At 46.8% G+C, this 20,965-nt stretch overlaps 2 protein-coding genes across 2 annotated transcripts in view; both read left to right on the forward strand.

Annotated features, from left to right (window-relative positions):
- LOC135815961 (very low-density lipoprotein receptor-like) overlaps positions 1–5,187 on the forward strand; it is a 28,098-nt gene extending 22,911 nt beyond the window's left edge. Inside the window, exons 9-12 of the mRNA XM_065329314.1 lie at positions 271–355; positions 775–829; positions 1,761–1,832; positions 2,939–5,187. Coding sequence (XP_065185386.1) covers positions 271–355; positions 775–829; positions 1,761–1,832; positions 2,939–2,962 — 236 coding nt within the window. The 3' untranslated portion in view covers positions 2,963–5,187. The remainder of the gene's footprint in view (positions 1–270; positions 356–774; positions 830–1,760; positions 1,833–2,938) is intronic.
- A 1,667-nt stretch (positions 5,188–6,854) lies between these two features.
- On the forward strand, positions 6,855–19,640 carry LOC135815957 (programmed cell death 6-interacting protein-like). The gene is made up of 18 exons (XM_065329310.1): positions 6,855–7,215; positions 7,828–7,882; positions 8,664–8,739; positions 9,161–9,288; positions 9,919–10,072; positions 10,489–10,598; positions 10,988–11,104; positions 11,376–11,435; positions 12,130–12,327; positions 13,175–13,269; positions 13,693–13,870; positions 14,608–14,829; positions 15,354–15,410; positions 15,723–15,822; positions 16,391–16,539; positions 17,247–17,476; positions 18,099–18,172; positions 18,533–19,640. The coding sequence occupies exons 1-18, from the start codon at positions 7,004–7,006 to the stop codon at positions 19,051–19,053; spliced, it is 2,736 nt and encodes a 911-aa protein (XP_065185382.1). The 5' UTR covers positions 6,855–7,003; the 3' UTR covers positions 19,054–19,640.
- Positions 19,641–20,965: the final 1,325 nt, after the last annotated feature.

Raw genomic sequence — 20,965 nt, forward strand, 5'->3', positions numbered from 1 at the left:
CCTGGCGAAATGAAAAAAAAACGCAGTTTTCGCATATAAGGGCATGCGGGCACAATGGATGCCTAGTTGCCCTGGCAACCAAGCCAGACTATGGCTCACTATTGCTAAGAGCATGTCTTTCAGCTTTTCACGTCTTGGGGTATGAGGCCACGGAGCACAACATGCTGGTAGAAGTGCAACTGTGCAACAACATGTTGGTTGGTGGGTGGGTGAGACTGTGTGTGCACGTGCATGTGTGTATGTGTACATGTGTGTTTTGTTTTCCTGCAGACAATCTAGTGGTGATTATTTCATGCACTGTTGGTGGAGTAGTATTGATTGCGCTATTCGTGGGAGCAATGGTCTATATGAGTCGGTTAGTATTCCATGTCCAGGAGTAGTATTATATGTATTTCTGTGTAAGAATGCACCTCTTGAATACCCCAACGCGGCTCAATTTGAGAATAGCAGTAAAGACAAGGGTGTTTTTTTCTGGATTGCATTGTACTACTCCTGGATATGGAGTACGAATATGGAGTGTGTGTGTGTGTGTGTGTGTGTGTGTGTGTGTGTGTGTGTGTGTGTGTGTGTGTGTGTGTGTGTGTGTGTGTGCGTGTGTGTGTGTGTATGCGTGTGTATGCGTGTGATGGGTGTGTGTGTGTGTGTGTGTGTGTGTGTGTGTGTGTGTGTGTGTGTGTGTGTGTGTGTGTGTGTGTGTGTGTGTGTGTGTGTGTGTGTGTGTGTGTGTGTGTGTGTGTGTATGCGTGCATATGTGATTGTGTTTGGCTGCTGTAGGCGCAAGACAAAGGCCAGCACACTGGCGGCAGTGTACAATGACAACAGAACGCTGGTAAGGATAATTCACTTGCACGAGCCGCAAGATCTTCCTCCTACATGTATTACTGTAAAAGCCATAATTATGTATAACGAAGTGCTAACTCTAACGAGTTAACGAGGAGAAATCTGTCGTTAAAATAGAAATCGTTATACAGAAATCAATACATATACTGTCCTATTGAGCGTTGAGAATGAGTGAGAATCGTTACCTTTGCTACACGTAAACTAGTCAATTTTGGGAAATCGTTATATTATATGCGCCTCGTTAGAATAATGGCTTTTACAGTATTATTGATTTTGATTTGCCAGTAAAACGTCTGATGAGATGGCCAGGGAAACATTCTAAGAACATCACTACATGACATGTAGTATCTACCTATGGTGTATTCATGGCGTTGATATCGTTCTGATCTCCACGGAAACTAAATATTTACCTGCACAGTACATGCACAATCTTTCAACATTAACTGTAATGATAGGAACGTTGGCTGTGGAGATGCTGGTAGTGCAGTTGTGATGTCACTGCATGCGATACGGCATGACTCATTAGACGCATTGCTGTTTAGTACAGCATACGAGCTGAAGAACCAGTGACATTGATAAGGTGGATTTAACTAAAAACTTAGTAAAAAGCAAACAAGTATTACAGTATGACTAGGTGTAATAAAGTGTCAGCAGAGGGCTAACCGTTCAGTGTACTAAAGTATGGAGCACATGCAAACCGGTATAAGATAGGGAGGGGGAAAGGGGTACAGCATGCGCCGAGCTTATCTCTCTTCCTAACACACGCTACAGCACGCCTGCCATCCATGTCGATCAGCTGCGCTTAATTCAACGATAATATGAGTATCGCAGCATGCAAGATGATCTTGGACGTGCTGTGTGTTGTTTGTGTCTTTGACTGTATGTTTGTAACTTTGACTGTATGTTTGTGTTCACCTTAGGTCCGTGACAACAGCATTGTCAGCGGCACCAGCGCCGTTAACAATACCAGTATGGCGGCCAAACCAGCTGAGGTACGGTGATTCTCACTGTGACAGTGCAATGTACTGACGAATTGGCGACTGTTCGAAAACCTAGGCCGACTTTCCTCTCGACCTGTGGCGTTTTCCCCAAAACACATATTTGGTTCTGAAATATAAACGAACCCTGAAACCTCTTGCAAGTAAAAATACTTGACATGCGATGTGCACAGTATACCAGTGAGTGGTATACTAGGAACCGACTTCCAGTGGTACGGTTTCGCGTGAAAGCACATGTTGTTTAAAATGACAGAACACCAAAAGGGAAAACACGCAGCGGACTTTGGCAGCTGGAAATTCACAGTAAATAGCAGCAGTGTGAAGAAGCGTGTGTACAGTACGTCGCAGAGCGCAGCAGTACTGTACTTGGAGAGCAGTCAAATTATATGGTTTAATATAATCACACCGACTCTCTACGAACACCGAGTAGACCCAGGCCACTGCCGGTATTAACTCCAAGTCGATTCTATGCTCTATTTTCTACCGTAGTGTCTCATATTAAAGCCGGCCTTATTCCTGTAGAAGCCGATGTCAGGGCTAGACTTCTATTCACACTCAGGCTTCAATTCAAGCCAGGTATTTCTATGTGTGTCAACACAAAAACCAGGCTTATGTGCCGACAGCGTATCTTGAAAATCAGGCTTGTATTCAAAACAGGCTTCTATAGTCCTTATGCACATTGTACAGATGTACGAAGTTCTGTACTATGGCCGTAGGTGTGTACATACCCGGTTGGGTGTTCATTGTGTGCTATACATGCGCGTTTGACCCATTTAGCCTCACAATTCATGGCAAACGATCACTTTTCAAGCCTTCTTCACTTTGGGATTGAACTAACGACTAGCTAGATCTCTGCCGGAAAAAGATTTCGTATGAAATGCCTTCATGGCCCATTTCATAGTGGAAATAGCAGTAAACACAATAGGGTCCTGCACATTCAACACCCAACCGGGTCTACGGGATTCTACAAGATTATACGGGATTTCGTGCATCTGTACAATGTGCAGGAGGCCTATACGAGATAGGCTTTAATACAAGACACTACGGTATGTTCTATGTCTTTACTCTGTGTCCTCTATGTCTTTACTCTGTGTGTGCAGACTGACCCTGGGACTGCAGTCTAGCAGCTTGTCTAGCAGTGTTGATCACGGTCAAAACACTATTCTAATTATTCGCTTGCTTTAATACATGTACATCATGCAAAAACACCATACTAATTATTCGCTTATTTACATCATGCATTGACTCATTCCTTTGCCTTATTTGTCGCTACTGATTGCAGAAATTCATAATAAATCCGCGTTCTTTTACATTCGCCACTACAATGCACTAAGAAGCATATCGGTGGTACCCACAATTCACGAACAGCTGATATTGTTGGCCTGCTCACGCATATACTGGTACTAGGATGATGTATTTATCCAAGCCAGTAAAGTCAGCAATATATTTGCCAGTGTGTTCTTTTTTTCATTCTTATCAGCTTTTCTGCATTCAAAACCATTATTGGAATGAAAAACATCATTCTGTGGGATGTACGCATGCAGTGTGTACAGCTTGTCTCAATTTTATCTACTCTGTACTACTGAGGAGGATTGTGCTGGTACGACAATTCTGAAACCCAGCTTACTCAGTGTTTGTTGTTGTATACTCTTTAAGGTGGTGATCAAAACAGGCACAAGCCTCGTTGCATTGAACGTCTGAACATTCGATTTCCCTGCGTATTAATACCAATGGGATGCGTACACCGGACAACAAGAACAGACTGAGCATGACAATGCAGCACTGTAGAGGATGCATGCAACAGGAAACCAACCAGCATAATGATAGGCCTGGTACGGTACACTCGATCTCTGGACAGCTACTTTAGCTGTTTCGACCTTCTTGGGTCTCATCAGCTGAGATCATAATGACTGGTTGAACTGATCACAATGAAAATGGCCCAACGCAGCAAAAATCAGAGTACATGACATACATAGTGTTAATTGTAGTGTAATGAGTAGCATCATGACAGAACTCTATCCCTAGGCATATCAATGTCTGTCTCCAGGTTTCTCCTGCCTACTCCCCACACTCACTCGCATTGATCTAACGTGTGTACTTGTATAAGAACCGCAGCCTGCCTGCTGTACCAATGACTCATGCATTCATGTACCGCTGCACTTGCTGGCTGCGCATCACTAACCCTTCCCCTTCCACAGTCCCCGCATGCACTGAACGCAGTACTCGGGTGCGCGTGCGTATTCATGTCTGAGTGCACTGCCCTCGGGCTCCATCTCTACATGGCATCTCGTACTGGGCACGCTGCTTCCGGTCGCTGCTGTGTGCACGCAGCACCGCCGTCCATTCCGCTCTCTGTCTTCTTTACTCAGTGATTCCCGATTGGAATCACTCTTCGTTTCTGCTCTCCTTACAGTTAGTTGTGCTTTTCCGTGTCCGATAATGTTCCCCCTTCTGCAATAAAGATTCAGGCGAAACTACTCTAAGTAGCTACTGCTACATGGCGCAGTGAACAGGATCAGTGATTAAAAAAAATAACATTGATCCGCAACGAACCTGGTCTGCAACTTCAGGATCTAGGATGGCTCGCGTTCGACAACGCCGGCGATCGCGATAAATCTCAGGAAGTGGAGACGAAACTCTCGGCGTACGTCACGCCCGTGGCCAACGTCGTCCACGGACGAACGATGTTCGAACGCGACACACAGTCGCCATCCGAGACCGTGGACGAGTCACTTCTGCGTCGTCTCTACGGCGGCGCGGACAACGGCGACTTCAAGGACGCTCGCGATGACCGCATCCGCGATCGCTTCACGATCACGACACACCACTGCAAGCCAACGACCCACTGCAACGGCTTACTGCAACAGCTTACTGCAACGGCTCACTGCAACGGCTCACTGCAACGGCTCACTGCAACGGCTCACTGCAACGGCCCACTGCAACGGCTTACTGCAACAGCTTACTGCAACCGCTTACTGCAACGGCTCACTGCAACGGCTCACTGCAACGGCTCACTGCAACAGCTCACTGCAACGGCTTACTGCAACGGCTTACTGCAACGGCTTACTGTAACGGCTTACTGTAACGGCTTACTGCAACGGCTTACTGCAACGGCTCACTGCAACGGCTCACTGCAACGGCCCACTGCAACGGCTCACTGCAATGGCTCACTGCAACAGCTCACTGCAACAGCTCACGGCTACCGCTACATTAATCACACACTTTTTTTCTTTTTCTTTTTGGGTTACATTTTTTCCTTTTCTGGTTTTCTGGGTTTGCATTAAATTTGTATTGCATTTTCATCCATTGTGTTTCTTTTGCTCGTAAAAGAGGCTTCGTGTATGCAAAATCAGAGTGCTGCAACCTGTAGTATTACCAGGACAACAACGACATTTCGGTCCATACCTTCGTGACAAGGTTTACTGCACCAGTGCATCGAACTACATACAGTGCACAGCCCCGTGTTTGCAGGATGCACAGCGTCCGATGCTTATTGACTCACAACATTGGATTTCATGGATACAGCCTCTTGTATGGGCAAGAACGAAGTAATACAGCTAGCGTGTGTTGAAGAAGAAAATGAGCGGAAACGTACTATGCTGTGAAACACGCATGAGGCATGATCAGGGCAAATGACAGCTGAAATGGTTGAAAAAGGAAATGGATTTCATTGAGCAGCAGTCATGTACACTGTTTCCTGAATATTCCCACTCCAGGTACACCATGGTATACGTGCTCTAGTGCTGAAGTAATTTTTCCCTCCCTCCTGATCCTCCTTGTCCTGGAGCCTATCCACAGGCCGCCAAGGCATCCATACAAGGCATCCATACAAGGCATCCATACAAGGCATCCATACAAGGCATCCATACAAGCTCCAAAATGAGTTAATGCTAGTACAGTAGTACTAGTAGTACGGAACTTTACCTGACTCTTACTAGTCTTAGTATAGCGTATATTTAGTGTATCCCCGTGCGTTAGCGTACGGGGTCTGTTGCATAAAAGCTGCTGCGCATTTCTGTTTTCATGAGAATTTACAACAACAACAACAAAGCCGAACAGAGGAGCTGTTCAACCTCCAGGTGTGTACCGGAGAAAGTTCTTTTTATTGCCGCTTCTCTTACTTATTAACTGGTTTGAGGGAAAGAGACAAACGGGAAAAGTCTGAAGAAAAAATTGACTGTCACCACCAGGACTCGAACCAGGGACCCTCGCTTGTAGCCAGCGATGCTCTAACCACTGAGCTATGGTGTAGTCGTCATCTCTTACTTATAATAGTTATATATATTCCAGATGTGTACCTGAGAGAAATTTGAGTTAAAACGGCTAACTCGTGTTGATTGCACCGTGCCTCCACTCGGCTACCCACTACACTTGTACTATTACTTTTATAGTTCACAGTTTATACCTTCTGGTTATTCTGCTCTTGCTGTACAAAGTCGTGTACAGTACCAGTACATGTATGTCACACGGCATACCTTGGAAGTGAAGAAATCAGCTTATTCCACAGGCAATCTGGAAGGGCCTCTTCAAAAAGATTCTTTCAGTCCTGCTTGCACTGCTGACTGTGCCCACAGCCAAACTCTTGAGGCATTCCTACAAGTTAATGAGTGCAGCTTGGCTACAGCAGCGCCCTGAACAATTAATATTTCAATGAATGAATCCTGACTACAGTACTACCGACCACTCCAGGGAGTACAATCATGTACAATAGTCCCTGAGTCTGATACTCCTGGGTATGTCTACTAGGCTCAGTGACTTGACAGTTGTGTCGTTTGTGATTATGAAGTACACTGTAGTTGTGAGCAAGCTCAGCAATTGGCAAGTGAGGACATTGCTAGATGCTGCACATGACATGACTGAAATGATGAACATGAATGTCATGATGTCAAGTCACATTTGCCTTTTTGATGTCATAATGATTTGACGTCATTAGCACTTTTCAAAGCACAAAATGACGTGAGCTGTATGTATGTGCAAAACCAAAAAATACAACAGCTGGTTCAGTGGTTGGGGTCGCGTCGCAGCTCGCAGAAAGATCCGAGTTGGCTGAGAGAAACAGCCTTCCTTGGAACTATTTTTCTTGCTTTGTGTCCTTCCCAAGCCATAATCAGAACATTTGCACTCCAGTTTTGCTATAGTTCGTCTGGGTGCTGTGTCGGGGCAGGATGAGCCTTCTTGCCGCCCCCTTGCTTGCGCCGCCGCTGAAGCGGTCCGACAAAGTTGATTTGAAGAGTCCCTTTCGAAATTTTATTTTTTCGACTTATGGTCAAGACGCAGACAATTACACCCAAGCCGTTGGTGAATTGCAGACAGCACGAGATTGGTGTTGCAGTGGATCGCTGGACAAGCACGAGTCATCCATAGATGCAGTTACTAAGTATGATGATGGTGTGCTTTTCTCTAAACTGAGTGTCTGACATTTTCGTATTAGAATTTTGAACTGGCATTCTGGGCAAAATTTATAAAGGCTACAAAATGTAATAATGTACTTTAAAAAAATAATGTGTGTGAATGGACCGAAGTATTGGAACCATGTTCTAGTCGCCTGCCACCAAAATGCAATTGCGACACACGCGTGCAATGGACACAAACATAGGTGTAATTGTTTGAACATCTACACACACACGCGCGTGCGTGCGCGAGCGTACGTGCACGTACGTGCACACACACACATGTTAGCACACATGCCCCATGTTTTACTCACTGATGGGTCGTAGTTACTACAATGGGGTGCATTCGTACCACGCCCAGGGTGTCAAGGTTCGTGCAAGTTGACGGCGCCAAATATGCACTTTGGGTCGGATTTCACCGAGCGTTAGTGCATATACTTGAGATTATACTGGAGCATATGTGACTCAGCTCGTTCATGTATTTCAAACAGAAGATCTGCTAGTTGCACGTGTCCACTATGATGTCTAGGCCTCGGTAGCACCATGTTGCGCTGTTCCAGCAATTAGGATTGCTGTTGTTGCTGCCATTTCTGTCCCAGGTTCTATGATCAGCTGGTGGCAATTGAGGCCAAGCTGCCTGTTGGGGAAGGCCAGGTGAGAGGATGTTTTCAGTATTTGTTGTGTTAGGGCTGCCATTGCTGTCCTGCAAAGGTGCAGTTTTGCTATTTGACCGTGTGGACCGTCATTGTCACTTTACGCAGTGCAACCATGGACTAAGGTCCATTATTTGCTGCAACTCTCAGTTTTGTGCTCATAATGCAACCATCAGACATTAGGGAGGTTTCGCTCTACGGAATTACGTATGAAAATAACGTATGAACTGCACGGAATTTTCATACGTAAAAATCAGAGCTGTTGGGTTTCACTCTACGTGATTTCTCCACGACTGCTCAACATGCGTTGTTGCTTTGGAGACGCGTTGGCTGCATGCGCCCACCGCATGCGCCATGAACCGAAACCGCGTTTTCCATGATATTTTGCGCGTGGTGTACGGTGTGTGTACCTTGTGTTTCGCGCGGCTTTAATGTTGCCATGGACAAATGCGGAAAATGCGAAAAAAATATTTCAAAACGTCCTACGGAGGACCCAACGTAGGAAAGAGCTTTCCTACGGAAATCCGTAGAGAGATTTACGTATGAAAGTTGCCCTCGCTCCCCGGCGCGTACGACATGCGGATTTTCATACGTAATTACGTAGAGCGAAACCTCCCTATTGTGGGGGTTTGTCAGTGTCTCGGCATGTATATAATGTAGTGTTTGTGCATCGCAGAGTGTGACCATGTCAGTATTTACGATTTATGTTAGACTATACAGCTCGCATTTGAGTAGCAGTGGTGCCATATTAGGCTTGCTCTGTTTGTTTTTTCTCTCGCTAGATCCCGCTCAAGTACACATGGTATGACTGCTTCAATCGCAAGGAGGGCTTCTTTTCCAGCTCCTCAGTAAAGCAAGGTATGCAGTTGCGTCTCAGCTTACCTGTCTTTGTTTTCTGTGCGGGAAAGGAAGGTGCACATAATTATACCTTGAAAGCGCCTGGCTTTTTCCTCAGTGCTGCAATATTTGCATGGTACGGTGTGAGTAACTTCAAGCGGACCCGTCTTTAGCTGCAGTGTCAGGACGACATACCTTCCGAACACCTGCATCCATCAATTGTAGCAATACCCGTACCAATGTACATGTACGTGCTCTGTGCTGTTTAGCTGTGGTGAGCCTCCTCTATGCCAATTGTATTTGTGCCGTATGTGTGCGTGTGTGTATGTGTACACGTGTGTGTGTGTGTGTGTGTGTGTGTGTGGTGTGCGTGCACGTATGTGTACACGTGTGTGCGTGTGTGTGTGTTTTGGCTTCATGCCGACCCTGTCTGCCCAACCAGGCCTGAATAGTGGCGCCTATGAGCGTATCTGTGTCCTCTTCAACCTGGCGTCCGTCCATGCCATCGTCGCCGGAGCTCAAAATCTCGAGACTGATGTTGGTCTCAAGCTGGCAGTCAAGTCGTTCCCTGTGAGTGGATTTGGAGTATTGTAGGTGTTTTGTTTTACTGTCACGTTAGTCCATGTATTGCAGTGTGAAAACCCGAAAAGCTTGCAAATCCTTTTTCCCTCAATTTGTTGGAAACCTTCGTGAACAGGAGCCTGGAGGGAATTTTGATTGTACAGTGTAGAACTAAATCCTTCTTCTGCCTGTGGCAGTGTTCGATTTGTTAAATCCGGATTAAAGTGGTCGGACTGCATGGATCTCCTCAAGCAAATCTAACACCAGTTAGCACGAGGATGCAGCTCGCGTTGGCGCTACCTGGTGACCATGGTGATCATGGCGGCGGCAAGGTGTGAAGGAAGAATTTTGGAACTGTTTTGTGGCATGTTGCTCAGGTGGGCATGCGGCACGGGGAAGGGAAACCAATCTAACACACTCGCTATCCTGTCCAGAATGAGGAAATGATGACGAAAAAGATTCCAAGCAATCCTAGATCAGGAGGTGGATTGCTTGGATTCGGATCCGTCAGATCCTGGTCTGGATTCGACAAATCAATCATGCACACATCCCACCAATCCATCGAATCTTGGTTGGGACTCTACAAATCCAACACGGTGTGCGTGTATATGTGTGTGTGTGTTTTCTTCTGTGCTATAGATGGCAGCAGCGCTTTTCCAGCATCTGCGTGATCAGGTGTTTGCTCAGCTGCCTAAGGTACCTACGCCGGATCTGAGTGGTGATACCGCCATCGCATTGTCAGCGTTGATGCTTGCCCAAGGACAGGAATGCTTTTTCCACAAGGCTACATCGGGTGAGTTTCCTCATGCAGAACTTCTTGCTGCAGATCTCAACCACATGTGGGGATTTTTCCAGTGTTAGCTGGCTTGTCCTATTGTTGCCATGAAACACTTCGGAGTCGTCACGAAAGTGTTTGTGTCGTCCGTGAAACGACTATCGTTCATTTTGCGCTCTGACCTCTCTTTCTCTCCCCTCCCCCCCCCCCCCCCCCCCCGTCAGAATTGCTTGGTGTTTCAAGTTTTTCATCGGATGTTCATCTATTTTCATGCATACGAGTCGTGACGAACCGCTCTTGTCTACTGTTGTCCTGGTTACTGTATCCAAGCTCTATCACTTAGGTATTGACCGCACGTTGGCTTCACTTGGAGCTACCCCAGCGTGGCTGTGTACTACAGGTATGTTTCCCTTGTCTGTATGTCTCCTATACAGACAATATGAAGGCGGCCATTGTGACAAAGGTTGCTGCTCAGGCAGCCGACTACTATGGTGATGCAATGCGTGCTATGGACAACTCTGCAATCCGTTCGCAGTGGGACAAGGTATGCCCTACTGGCGGAGATTACCTCCGGACTTTTCTGTACATCGTGAACTCATCTCTCGCTCCATGCTGCCTTTTGAATACAGTGTGGCGAAACTCAATGCGTACTGAGAGGAATTTTTCCTTTTCAAGGTCTTCTATTTTTTGTCTTTTGAAACGAGAAAACTAGTTTAATTCTAGTATCTGTTTTTTATTCACTCCGCAACTAGCTGTTAATCTCCTTTACTTGGGATCTCTCTCTGATGGCTGTATACACTACTAGTACAGCACTATCAGACTGATCCGCTCAGACTCAGCGGGACAAGACTTCAAAGGGTTTCTACTGCTATGGTTGTGTTCGCGTGTGGATGGTGGTGTGCTTGTTTCGTTGCTACTTCTCTTGTTGTTCAGTCGTGGCTACCCATTATCCTTGGAAAGCAGTCCTATTTCCTGGCAATGGCCGACTACTATGATTCTATCGCGCTGAAGGAGGGCAAGAAATTTGGCGATCAGATCGGCAGACTGCGTGTGAGTGCGGAATGATAAGAGAGCTTTGTTGAGAATTCGTTTCATGTCCAAGTAGTATGCCAGAAGATTACCTGCAGTCTAGGGATCTTATGAGGTCGTGTGTGTTGACAGCCGTTGTGCGAGTCATGGTCACATTCAAGTTAGTTGTTTTGTTGGTCGAATTTACTGGACCGTAAATGAAATGTGTTTAAAATTTCTGGTGGCCTTTTGGTGCAGTTCTGTCTTTGAGATGTTGAAGGTGTTATTGGTGTGTGATTTTGTGAATGTGCAGCACGCTGTCCAAATGTTGCAACATGCCAGCAAGCAAGGCGAAGGCCAGCTGAACGTTTCTGTGAGTGGCCATCATACGGTGTTTTAGTTTTAAGCGACTAGCTCGTGCGCCGATTGATGTTTCTGTATTTCCCGGTGTGTATTGCTCGCTGCAGCTGTTTCTGATTTTAACAGGAGTAGTGCAGAGCATGCTGGGCATTGCTGGTAGTGGTTACTCACTGAGCTCTGACTGCATGCTTGGTGAACAGTACAGTATCAATCTGGACTCCTCACATCAAGGCACTCCTATCTACCCGGCACCTTTCCGACCCCTCTAGAGTCACAAAAAAACTGTACAAATGGCATCAAAATTTTAAAAATAAAATAAAAAGGGGCTACTTGCATGCAACCAGTATGTAAGTTATGTTCTGGATTGCGCACAATTCCTAGTTACGGCCAGTGTCCAGTCCCAACTTGCCCGCATCTGGGGAGTTCTATTGTGTGGTCTTGTGGCATGCGCAACCTCTGATCTAATGTGTTGTGTAGAAGTGCGTGTTGTATGAAATTCACTATGAATTGATAACTTGAAGTCGTAGCATACGGTGTCCGTAGTCATGGATGGGTTTGACCGTGAGTTGTATATGTACATCACCACATTCAGCAAAGAAATACAGGTGTCTCATGGAACCCTGTGCTTGGCGCACAGTCAATCATCGACCCCAATTATGAACGCCCAGATCCTAAATTCTGCAACTATCTTCCCGTTCTATTTTCAGAGAGCAATGGATCGCGTGCAGCGTGATCTGGCGACTGCCGAGAAGGAGAACAACATGATCTACAACGCCAGTATTCCGCAGTACGCTGCCATGGCAACCCTAGGTCGTGTGGCCGTGGCCAAAGTACCGCCAATGCCCGCTCACCCGCTGAGTGGAAGTGCATTCAAGGATGCATTCGAAGGTCTTGTTCCACTTCAGGTAATACCAGCGTTAGATTTTATGGAGTCGTGGTTGTTGTGTGCGTGTAGCTGTGTTTTTAAAAGAACATTGGAACGGTTGGCAAACTGAGAAAATATTGACATTCTCTTTAAGAACATTTATGGCAAGGGAAACGATATACTTGGCGCTTTTTAATTTCTCAGCTAGTGACATTGGGCATCAGGTACCTCTATGGCGCTCCGTGTCTTCTCATCAGGGTGGTATGTTTGACCAGCATCAGCTCTAAACGCAACATTCTGGTCACTTTGTGTGTGTGTGTGTGTGTGTGTGTGTGTGTGTGTGTGTGTGTGTGTGTGTGTGTGTGTGTGTGTGTGTGTGTGTGTGTCCCATATGGTGCAGTGGTATGTGCAGCGATTTCCAATCGATAGGTTGCGGGTTCGATTCCCGACGATTATGGTCACACACGTCTTTCTTCTCTTTCTCAGACTCTTCCGGACTTTTCTTTCATTCTCCTGGGTGGTTACCAACAGCCAGTGTATGCCGGAGTATGTGGTGTGGTGTGTGTGTAGAAAAGAAGAAAAAAAAGAGAAAAAAATGGAAAAATGAAAAATAGGGATTCACTGGCCAGAAAAAGTCACTTCAAACAGCTGTGTGGTGGATACCAGGCTAAAAATAGTGGCGGTCAATTCATCAGCCTTGCAAGCTGTTGAATGGTGTAATCCCAGCACAAGTTGCTATGTCTAACATAGCTGTTCGCTATCATCGCTCCCGCGATGGGCATGTCTGAGGTCTGAGGTGTGTGTGTGTGTGTGTGTGTGTGTGTGTGTGTGTGTGTGTGTGTGTGTGTGTGTGTGTGTGTGTGTGTGTATGTATGTACTGGCTGCAGGTACACCAAGCTGCTACAGAGTTTGAGAACAAGCGCAAGTCCTGCGTGCAACAGCTCTGTATGCGTGCCAAGGAAGCCACCCAGAATATGAACAGGTATGCTGAGTGGTGGTGGTGTGTGCATTGTATTGCAGGATTGTTATGGTATTCGCTCCCATTGATGTCATATGCATGATGCCCAGGGTACTTGTGCTGAGTATTGATTGTTGAGCACCGTTGTTGTCAATGTCATTCGTAGTGTTTCTTCACCCCATCCTTTCCCACGTGGCGCGTCCCTTTCCTTATGCACAATCGCCCATTATTGGCCACTACACAGTTGAAGTCATATAGTCCATATCACTATCACTTTGGACGTGCAGGCAGTACGCATGATCAGCAACGCGTGTGCACTGCAGTTGTTCCTGATAACAAACAATGTCCCCGTCTTTATCCCTGCTCTAATCCACAAGCACTAGTCTAGCTTGTGTATGTGTGTGGGCAATGCTTACGTATGGTTTGTTTTCCCATGCTTACACACAGTGAGCTAGCCAACATGAACTTGCCCGCTGCACTGGAGGACACGACAGGCACTGAAGTACCCGCGTCCGTCCTGGAGAAATCGCAGGGTATGCAGGCAGCCGGTGGCTGGCAGCCGCTGTACGACAAGATCAAAGCCTTGCCGGACAACCTGCAGCGGAATGTGGACATTCTGAACGATGTAAGCACCTTATTACATTTATACTCGTAGCCGTTTGCTTGCGTGATGTTTTTCTCGTATGCATTCCATGATGGCACGGTTGTATTGCGTGCAATATTCAACCTCTTGACTTTAAAATATAAACGTGCAGACACCGTATTGTGAGAACCATGGAAACAGTGTGAGTCAGGTGACGTAATCTTTTTGTATGCATAGATTTGGCTTGTGCTTGTGATTGTATACTGCTTTCAACACTTTCGCAACACATCTCCAGTAACGTCAGAGACACTGGGGTGTGCAATTGAATGTGACGCATTTTTTTCATGGATTGGAATTTTCAACAGCTCTTGGAGACCTGTAGCTATGGATTGAGATCTCGATTGTTTCACTGGAGGCACGAATGTGTGCATACGCTCGAACGTCTCTTATCCTGGCGCCTTGGGACCAGGCACTGCAGGATAAAAATTTAAAAAATCCCATTGTTGAAAAATGTTTGGATTACACAAGTTGGAAGTGACGAGAGTTTTCAAAATAAGCGCGTGCGTGCATGCGCTTGAAATAAACACTGGAATCGAAACATTTTTGCCTTGGCAACTCAAGCTGATGGTTCCCGGTAGAGAGAAGTGCCCGTATCTGAGGCGTCCGGATGAGAGGCGTTTGAGTGTACAACCTTCTAGTACTGACACTCTTGCTTCTAAATGCATAATTATGGTGGATGGTGTCGTCATTGGGTGTGGTTTGGCTTGGGTTCTCTGTAGATGACCGGCTCCCTGGACACCGAAGAGCAAGAGGATGAGAAGTTGAGAGCTCGCTTTGCTGGCAAGTGGAACCGAACCGAGTCGAAAAAGCTGACGGACAACTTCCGCCAGGAGATCAATAAGTTCAACACGTTCCTGTCCAGCGCCCGTTCTGCTGACGAACAGGTCAAAGCCAAGTTCGAGAGTCACCTCGGGTCCATGCAGCTGCTATGCTCCTCGCCTGTAAGTGAATCTGATGGAGGGGGTCCACTTGCCTGTGCTCCCTGTTTTGCATGTTGCACGGACTGTGGCCACGCAGGTCATGTATGTACCCAATGCTGTAGACAGCAAGCTGTTTCGGCCATAACGGCCTCATCAGTACAGCTACGAGCTAAATAGGCCGAGCTACCAACCGTGGTGCACTTCGTAAACAGGTCATGTATGTATGTACAGTGCTGCTCAATGAAATCCTATTGCGTGAGCGTGAGCTGCGCCCCTGTACCAGTTCGCCATCCCGGAGTTCGCAGGTCTAGGGCTGCACAGCGCCCCGCGTGGCATTGACTCGCTTGATCGGATTTCATTGAGAAGCACTGAACTTGTTCTTTGTTTTGTTTTCCCCTTTCTCATGTACTGTTCTATTCATTGTTGAGTGGGTGGGTGGGCAGAGATAGAGAGAAATAATGTCTTTACACGGTGTTTGATATCTGGTTGGGTTGTTGACATTGTATCTGACTCGTGAAGATGGCAATATGACTGTTGTGTTGCAGGCGGATCTCAAGGCTCAGCTTCCCAGTGGTGGCCCATCAGCCCAAGCTGGTAGCGAGGTAAGGAGTGTGCGTATGGACTAGTCTGGCCTGGTTATCTTGGACCAACACTTCACTAGTTTGGTGGTGTTGATTCGTAATGGTGAAGTTATTTTGGCTTTGTTGATGGTGTCAGTCTGCCCAGTGGTGGCCTTTCAGCCCAGGCTGCCAACAAGATATGGAGTGTTGATTGGTAATTGTACAGTTAGCTGACTGTGTTAATGGTATAAATCTGTGCTTTTAAATTAAGTACAACCCATCTGGTGTTATGCAATGTGGACGAGCGTGATTGTGTGAGTATTTCTTTGTTTATCCCTGTCTGTGCTGGCTCAGTCGGTGCTCGCTCTTCAGAACATGATGGCACAGTGGACGCAGATCCGAACGGACCGTGAGCGCCTGGAGGCCGACGTTGAACAGACAACATGTGACGTCAGTAAGTCATTCCCCAGGCTATACAGTAGCTTATTAGCTACTAGCTACCACTATTGGCTGTTGCTGTTTGTGGCTGCCCGGTGGTAGCCTTACAGGCGTGTACATGCATGCTTAGGTTGCTACATGTTCTTGGTACACTATAAGCAGAGTATTCGTTTTACACATATTTTTTACTCGTGTACTGATGACTTACTGGAGCAAGTCTCCCCATCGCTACACGTGGACAATCACAACAGGACGGCAGCTCCAACAGTTACGGAGCTAAACACTGCTTCACCATTGGTGTTTCACTGGAGACTTCAGCACTGGTCAGTGTTTGTGACTGGCTGTATAAACAAAGAAAATGGACCAGTGCTGGTGCAATACAAACTCTGAGCCTGTTGTGAGAATATTCTGCAATTTTGCACTGCGTACTCGCTTCTTTTTCTTCTCTACTTTTAGAAAAGCAGAGTTCTGCAGTGTGAACATGCCATGGGCTTCACCTGCTACGGTACCTCGGTTAGCCATTCGTTCGTAACGGCATTGTGTCTACTGCTGCTGCTGCTGTCGTGTGTTGTACTTGCCCGCAGAGTCTCGTTTCCTCTCCGCCATGATGTCTGACGGTGCCATCAATGAGGAGGCCACCTCACCGCAAATTCTAGAGGAGCTGTTTGCAAGCAAGCGTAGTAACCTTGATGAAAGCCTGCAACGGCAAGAGCAGCTTTTGTTCCAGATTAAGGTACATGGATAAATTGTAGGTGTTCCGTCTCTTTGGTAGGATAAACACTTGGTTTCCGGCGACAGTGAATAAAATTGGACCTAAAACTAATACGAGAAACACTATAGTATTTTCAAATTTGGACTTCACGGAGAATTTCTATGTTTTTAGGAAATTAGAGGCCACATGCCACGTACTGCTCTTTTCTCTCCGAAACTCAACACTTGCAAGCCAGATATGAAAGAAAGAAAAAATCATCAGTCACACCACCGGGACTCGAACCAGGGACCTTGCTATTCGCGAGCAATGCTCTAACCAACTGACCTACAGTATGCCTCTTATCCACAGTGATGGTAAATCTATCCTTCTTCGATCAATCCACATCTGGCTTGCATCATACTGGCAACTCACACCAATCAAGAGGGCCCTCGGCCATTCGCTTGATATCATGGGGAGCGCATCAAACTATGTCCACTGTGAGCAAATACAAATTGCACGTTTTGACTCTCCAGTATCATGCTTTGGGAAGAAGAGGTTGGTGCGACTTCGGCGATACTTGGGGAATTGTGTGTTGCTCCCTACATGCTTACCGGTATTGTTGTTACTGTTGGACAAACAACAGATAACAGGTCAACTTTTGGTCCTCTCTTTTTATTTTTTAATCCTTGGCTCTCCATCCTTGTCTTATCACAATGTACTACTGGTATTTCGATGTGCATGTCTTTCAGGCTTCGAATGAATCGTTTGAACATGAGAAATCCAGCAGCAGTGCAGCCAATGAGCGTGAGAAGATGCTTAAGAGCCTTGCAGCAGCGTATGACGTTTTCACAGAGTTGAACGCAAATCTCACGGAAGGCACGAAGTTCTATGCCGATCTGACAACGCTGCTCTTGCAACTGCAGCAGAAAGTCAACGATTTGGTCTACGCTCGCAACACGGAGAAGGAGGATGCACTAAAGTGAGGCCAGAAATAATTGCAAACATGAAACTTCACATGATCTCTCCCTCTCTCTCTCTTTCTCTCTCTCTTTCTCTCTCTCTCTCTCTCTCTCTCTCCCTCTCTCTTTCTCTCTTTCTTTCTTTCTTTCTCTCCTTCTCTCTCAACACGCCAACCCGATCTCACAAGGCTTGGATATTATACAGCCGTTCTCTCATCTTCTCATACTATTTGTTATGTTTTATCCTTTTACATGGTCTGTTCACATTTTTCAATGTAAACAATGCTCTCGCTTTTGGATATTTAAACAGCCCTGGTGTAGATGTGTCAGTCCTTGAATGTTAGACTTGCTCCTCTGTGTGTAGAGGTTATGTCGTTACATCATTAGTTGAGAGCTTTGGCTAAACCGCTTCACAGCGATGCACTAGGTCAAGCCAAACCGCCGGCTCACGCTGTACACTGTACACTGTGTTCTCATAAGCGATTCCGCTGACTCACCCTGTATACTTAGCACCCATATGCGGTTCCCCAAGTTCACCACCATGACATCATTAATATTTTTGTATACCAGTAAGCTCTTATTATGTTGCTGTTCCTGCTCTCTGACCATGTTGCGTGCACTTTTCTTTGGTCCTGTGTACAGAGAACTCCAGAGCAGTATTGCTAGCTCTGAGAATGCTCCAGCTCCAGCTCAGCCATCTTATCAGCAACCTGCTAGTGAGTAGCACATGTCTCTCTCTGTCTCTCTCTCTCCCTCTCTCTCTCTCTCTCTCTCTCTCTCTCTCTCTCTCTCTCTCTCTCTCTCTCTCTCTCTCTCTCTCTCTATCTCTCCCTCTCTCTCTCTCTCTCTCTCTCTCTCTCTCTCTCTCTCTCTCTCTCTCTCTCTCTCTCTCTCTCTCTCTCTCTCTCTCGTGTGTGTGTGTGTGTGTCTCTCTCTCTCTCTCTCTCTCTCTCTCTCTCTCTCTCTCTCTCTCTCTCTCTCTCTCTCTCTCTCTCTCTCTCTCTCTCTCTCTCTCTCTCTCTCTCTCTCGTGTATCCTTGAAATATGGTGTGTGCTGTGGTGTACTTTTCCTGCAGAAGCAGTACCAGCAAGGCCGCCTCCACCAACAGCTGCACCGAGAACACAACGACCAGCCCCCACTCCACCGACGGCGGCGGCAGCAGCACCAGCCGTGACCTCTGGCTTCCCGCAAAGTGCACCAGCACCACAGCAGCATCAGCAGCAAAGCCAGCCGCCACCAGTTGCCGCACCAGCATCCTCTGCTCCTCCGCCGACCTATGGTGGCACTGCGTACAACTACGGTGCTCCGCCGCCTCAGCAGCACCCAGGTGGTTATGCTCCACCTGCGTATGGTGGATACCCATCCTATCCTACTGCTGGTGGCTACTACCCACCAGCGGGTGCACCGTATGTTGCTCCGCCACCTGGTGCTGGTTATCCAGGACAAGCACCAGCACCCTATCAGCAACAAGGAGCTTACCCCACTCAACCAGGTTACCCTGTTCAGCCTGGCTATCCGGCACAACAGCAGCAGCAGCCTCCAGCCAACCCTGGCTATCCGACACAGCCACCGACCTATGGGCACCCGCAACGCTAGTTCCGTGTCTACCGGTACAGTAGCCGGGTTTCCACCTAATCTGACTGTGTGTGTGTGTGTGTGTGTGTGTGTGTGTGTGTGTGTGTGTGTGTGTGTGTGTGTGTGTGTGTGTGTGTGTGTGTGTGTGTGCGTGCGTACGTGTGGCTGTATTGTTTGTGGTCCATTGATTTTTTCTGTATGTGCAGAGGACAGTTTTTGATTTTTTTTAACTCGGCCTTCGTTCATGTCTGGTTGATGTGCTTCTAGTTTCCTGTGCTGCTGCTGTTGCTGCTGCTTCATTGCCTTTAGGTCTGCTAGAGTGTAGGGCTGCTGGACTTTCTAACATTTGTTGCTTTCTCAAAGACTAGGATTAATAAAGATTTCTTGTATTTTTGCCATCCCCCGACATCCCCTGGTTTCGGCTGGATTGGACTTGTAGCGTCATAATATTTCACATGAAATGTCTGTACATAGATTTCCACATCGTGGCTTACCACACAGTTGCATAGTTCTTACAATGTTATTATTTTTTTTTTTATTCTCCCTCACATTTTACAGAAATACATCATACTTATGGCTTTGATATTATCACTAGGACCCCCTGCCTACGATCGCATGGTCCTGTTATCTGTTGTCAGTGCATGTAGACCAACACAACCAAGCTACAAGTAGTGTAGACCAGGAGCCGCAGTATCTAGGACTGAGAAGACAACCCGAGACCATTGTACCTGAAACGATGTGTGTCTTGACCCCCGACAGATTTCCACACACCGTCACACACCACATACCCCCACACACACACACACCTCAGACCTGCCCATCGCGGAATCGATGATAGCGAACAGCTATGTTAGACATAGCAACTTGTGCTTGGATTACACCATTCAACAGCTTGCAAGGCTGATGAATTGACTGCCACTAACTTTAGCCTGGTATCCACCACACAGCTGATTGAAGTGGCTTTTCAGTTCTGGCCAGTGAATCCCTATTCAGTTTCATTTTGTCCATTTTTCTTTTACACACACACACCACACCACATACTCCGGCATACACTGGCTGTTGGTAACCACCCAGGAGAATACACACACACACACACACACACAACAACAACAACAACAACAACAACCGTGACATGCTACGCACGCGCACCCACACACTGCACATTCATACGCCCATGTGCACCCACACACACACTCTCACCATACGCACGCACATACGGGCACACATCCGCTGTGCTGCCTACATCATAGTACAGTCGTCCCTCTTTAATCCAGTACTTTATAAACCAGCACAATTTTCAGTAGCCAAAATGTCCTCTTCATGCACATTGCAGCAGTAAATCCAATTTGCCAGCACCCTCCCTAATCGAATCCAGCAGATTTTCCATGGCACAAATGGTGCCGGATTATAGAGGGACCACTGTACATGAATGGCAGAATGATCATTGCCTGCATCAAGGGTACAATCCAGTAGGTCAGAAATGCCCTTGTATGCCATAGAGTAGGGAGTTCAGTTCCGGTCACAGAAAAGCGAAAAGTGCAGTCACAGCTCGCCTGTACAAAGTGAATGGGCGCCTCGTGACTGCAGTTCGAGATGCAGTTCGAGGCCCAAGTATCTTCTCCCGCGGCCTTTTCGGCCTTGTCGATGCTATTTTTAGGTAGCTGAGGTCATTACCTTTCCAATGGTGCCACACATGCCATGCTTCCAAAAATAATGCCTCCACGCTTGGCGCGGATGCACTTCGAAGTACTAATTTCGACCAGATCCGTACTCGGCCCCACGAAGAACACCCGATTTTCGTGTTCAGCGGCCTCGAATTAGCCTAAACCAAGAGGATTCTAGAACATTGAGGCTCGCGCTTTATCACGGTAGAAGGAAGATGATCACAGAAACCAGCCCACGGCGATTTCCTGGTGGTAGACGAAAAAAATCG

The sequence above is a fragment of the Sycon ciliatum genome, chromosome 4, assembly GCF_964019385.1.
Source record: "Sycon ciliatum chromosome 4, ocSycCili1.1, whole genome shotgun sequence".
Taxonomy (NCBI): domain Eukaryota; kingdom Metazoa; phylum Porifera; class Calcarea; order Leucosolenida; family Sycettidae; genus Sycon; species Sycon ciliatum.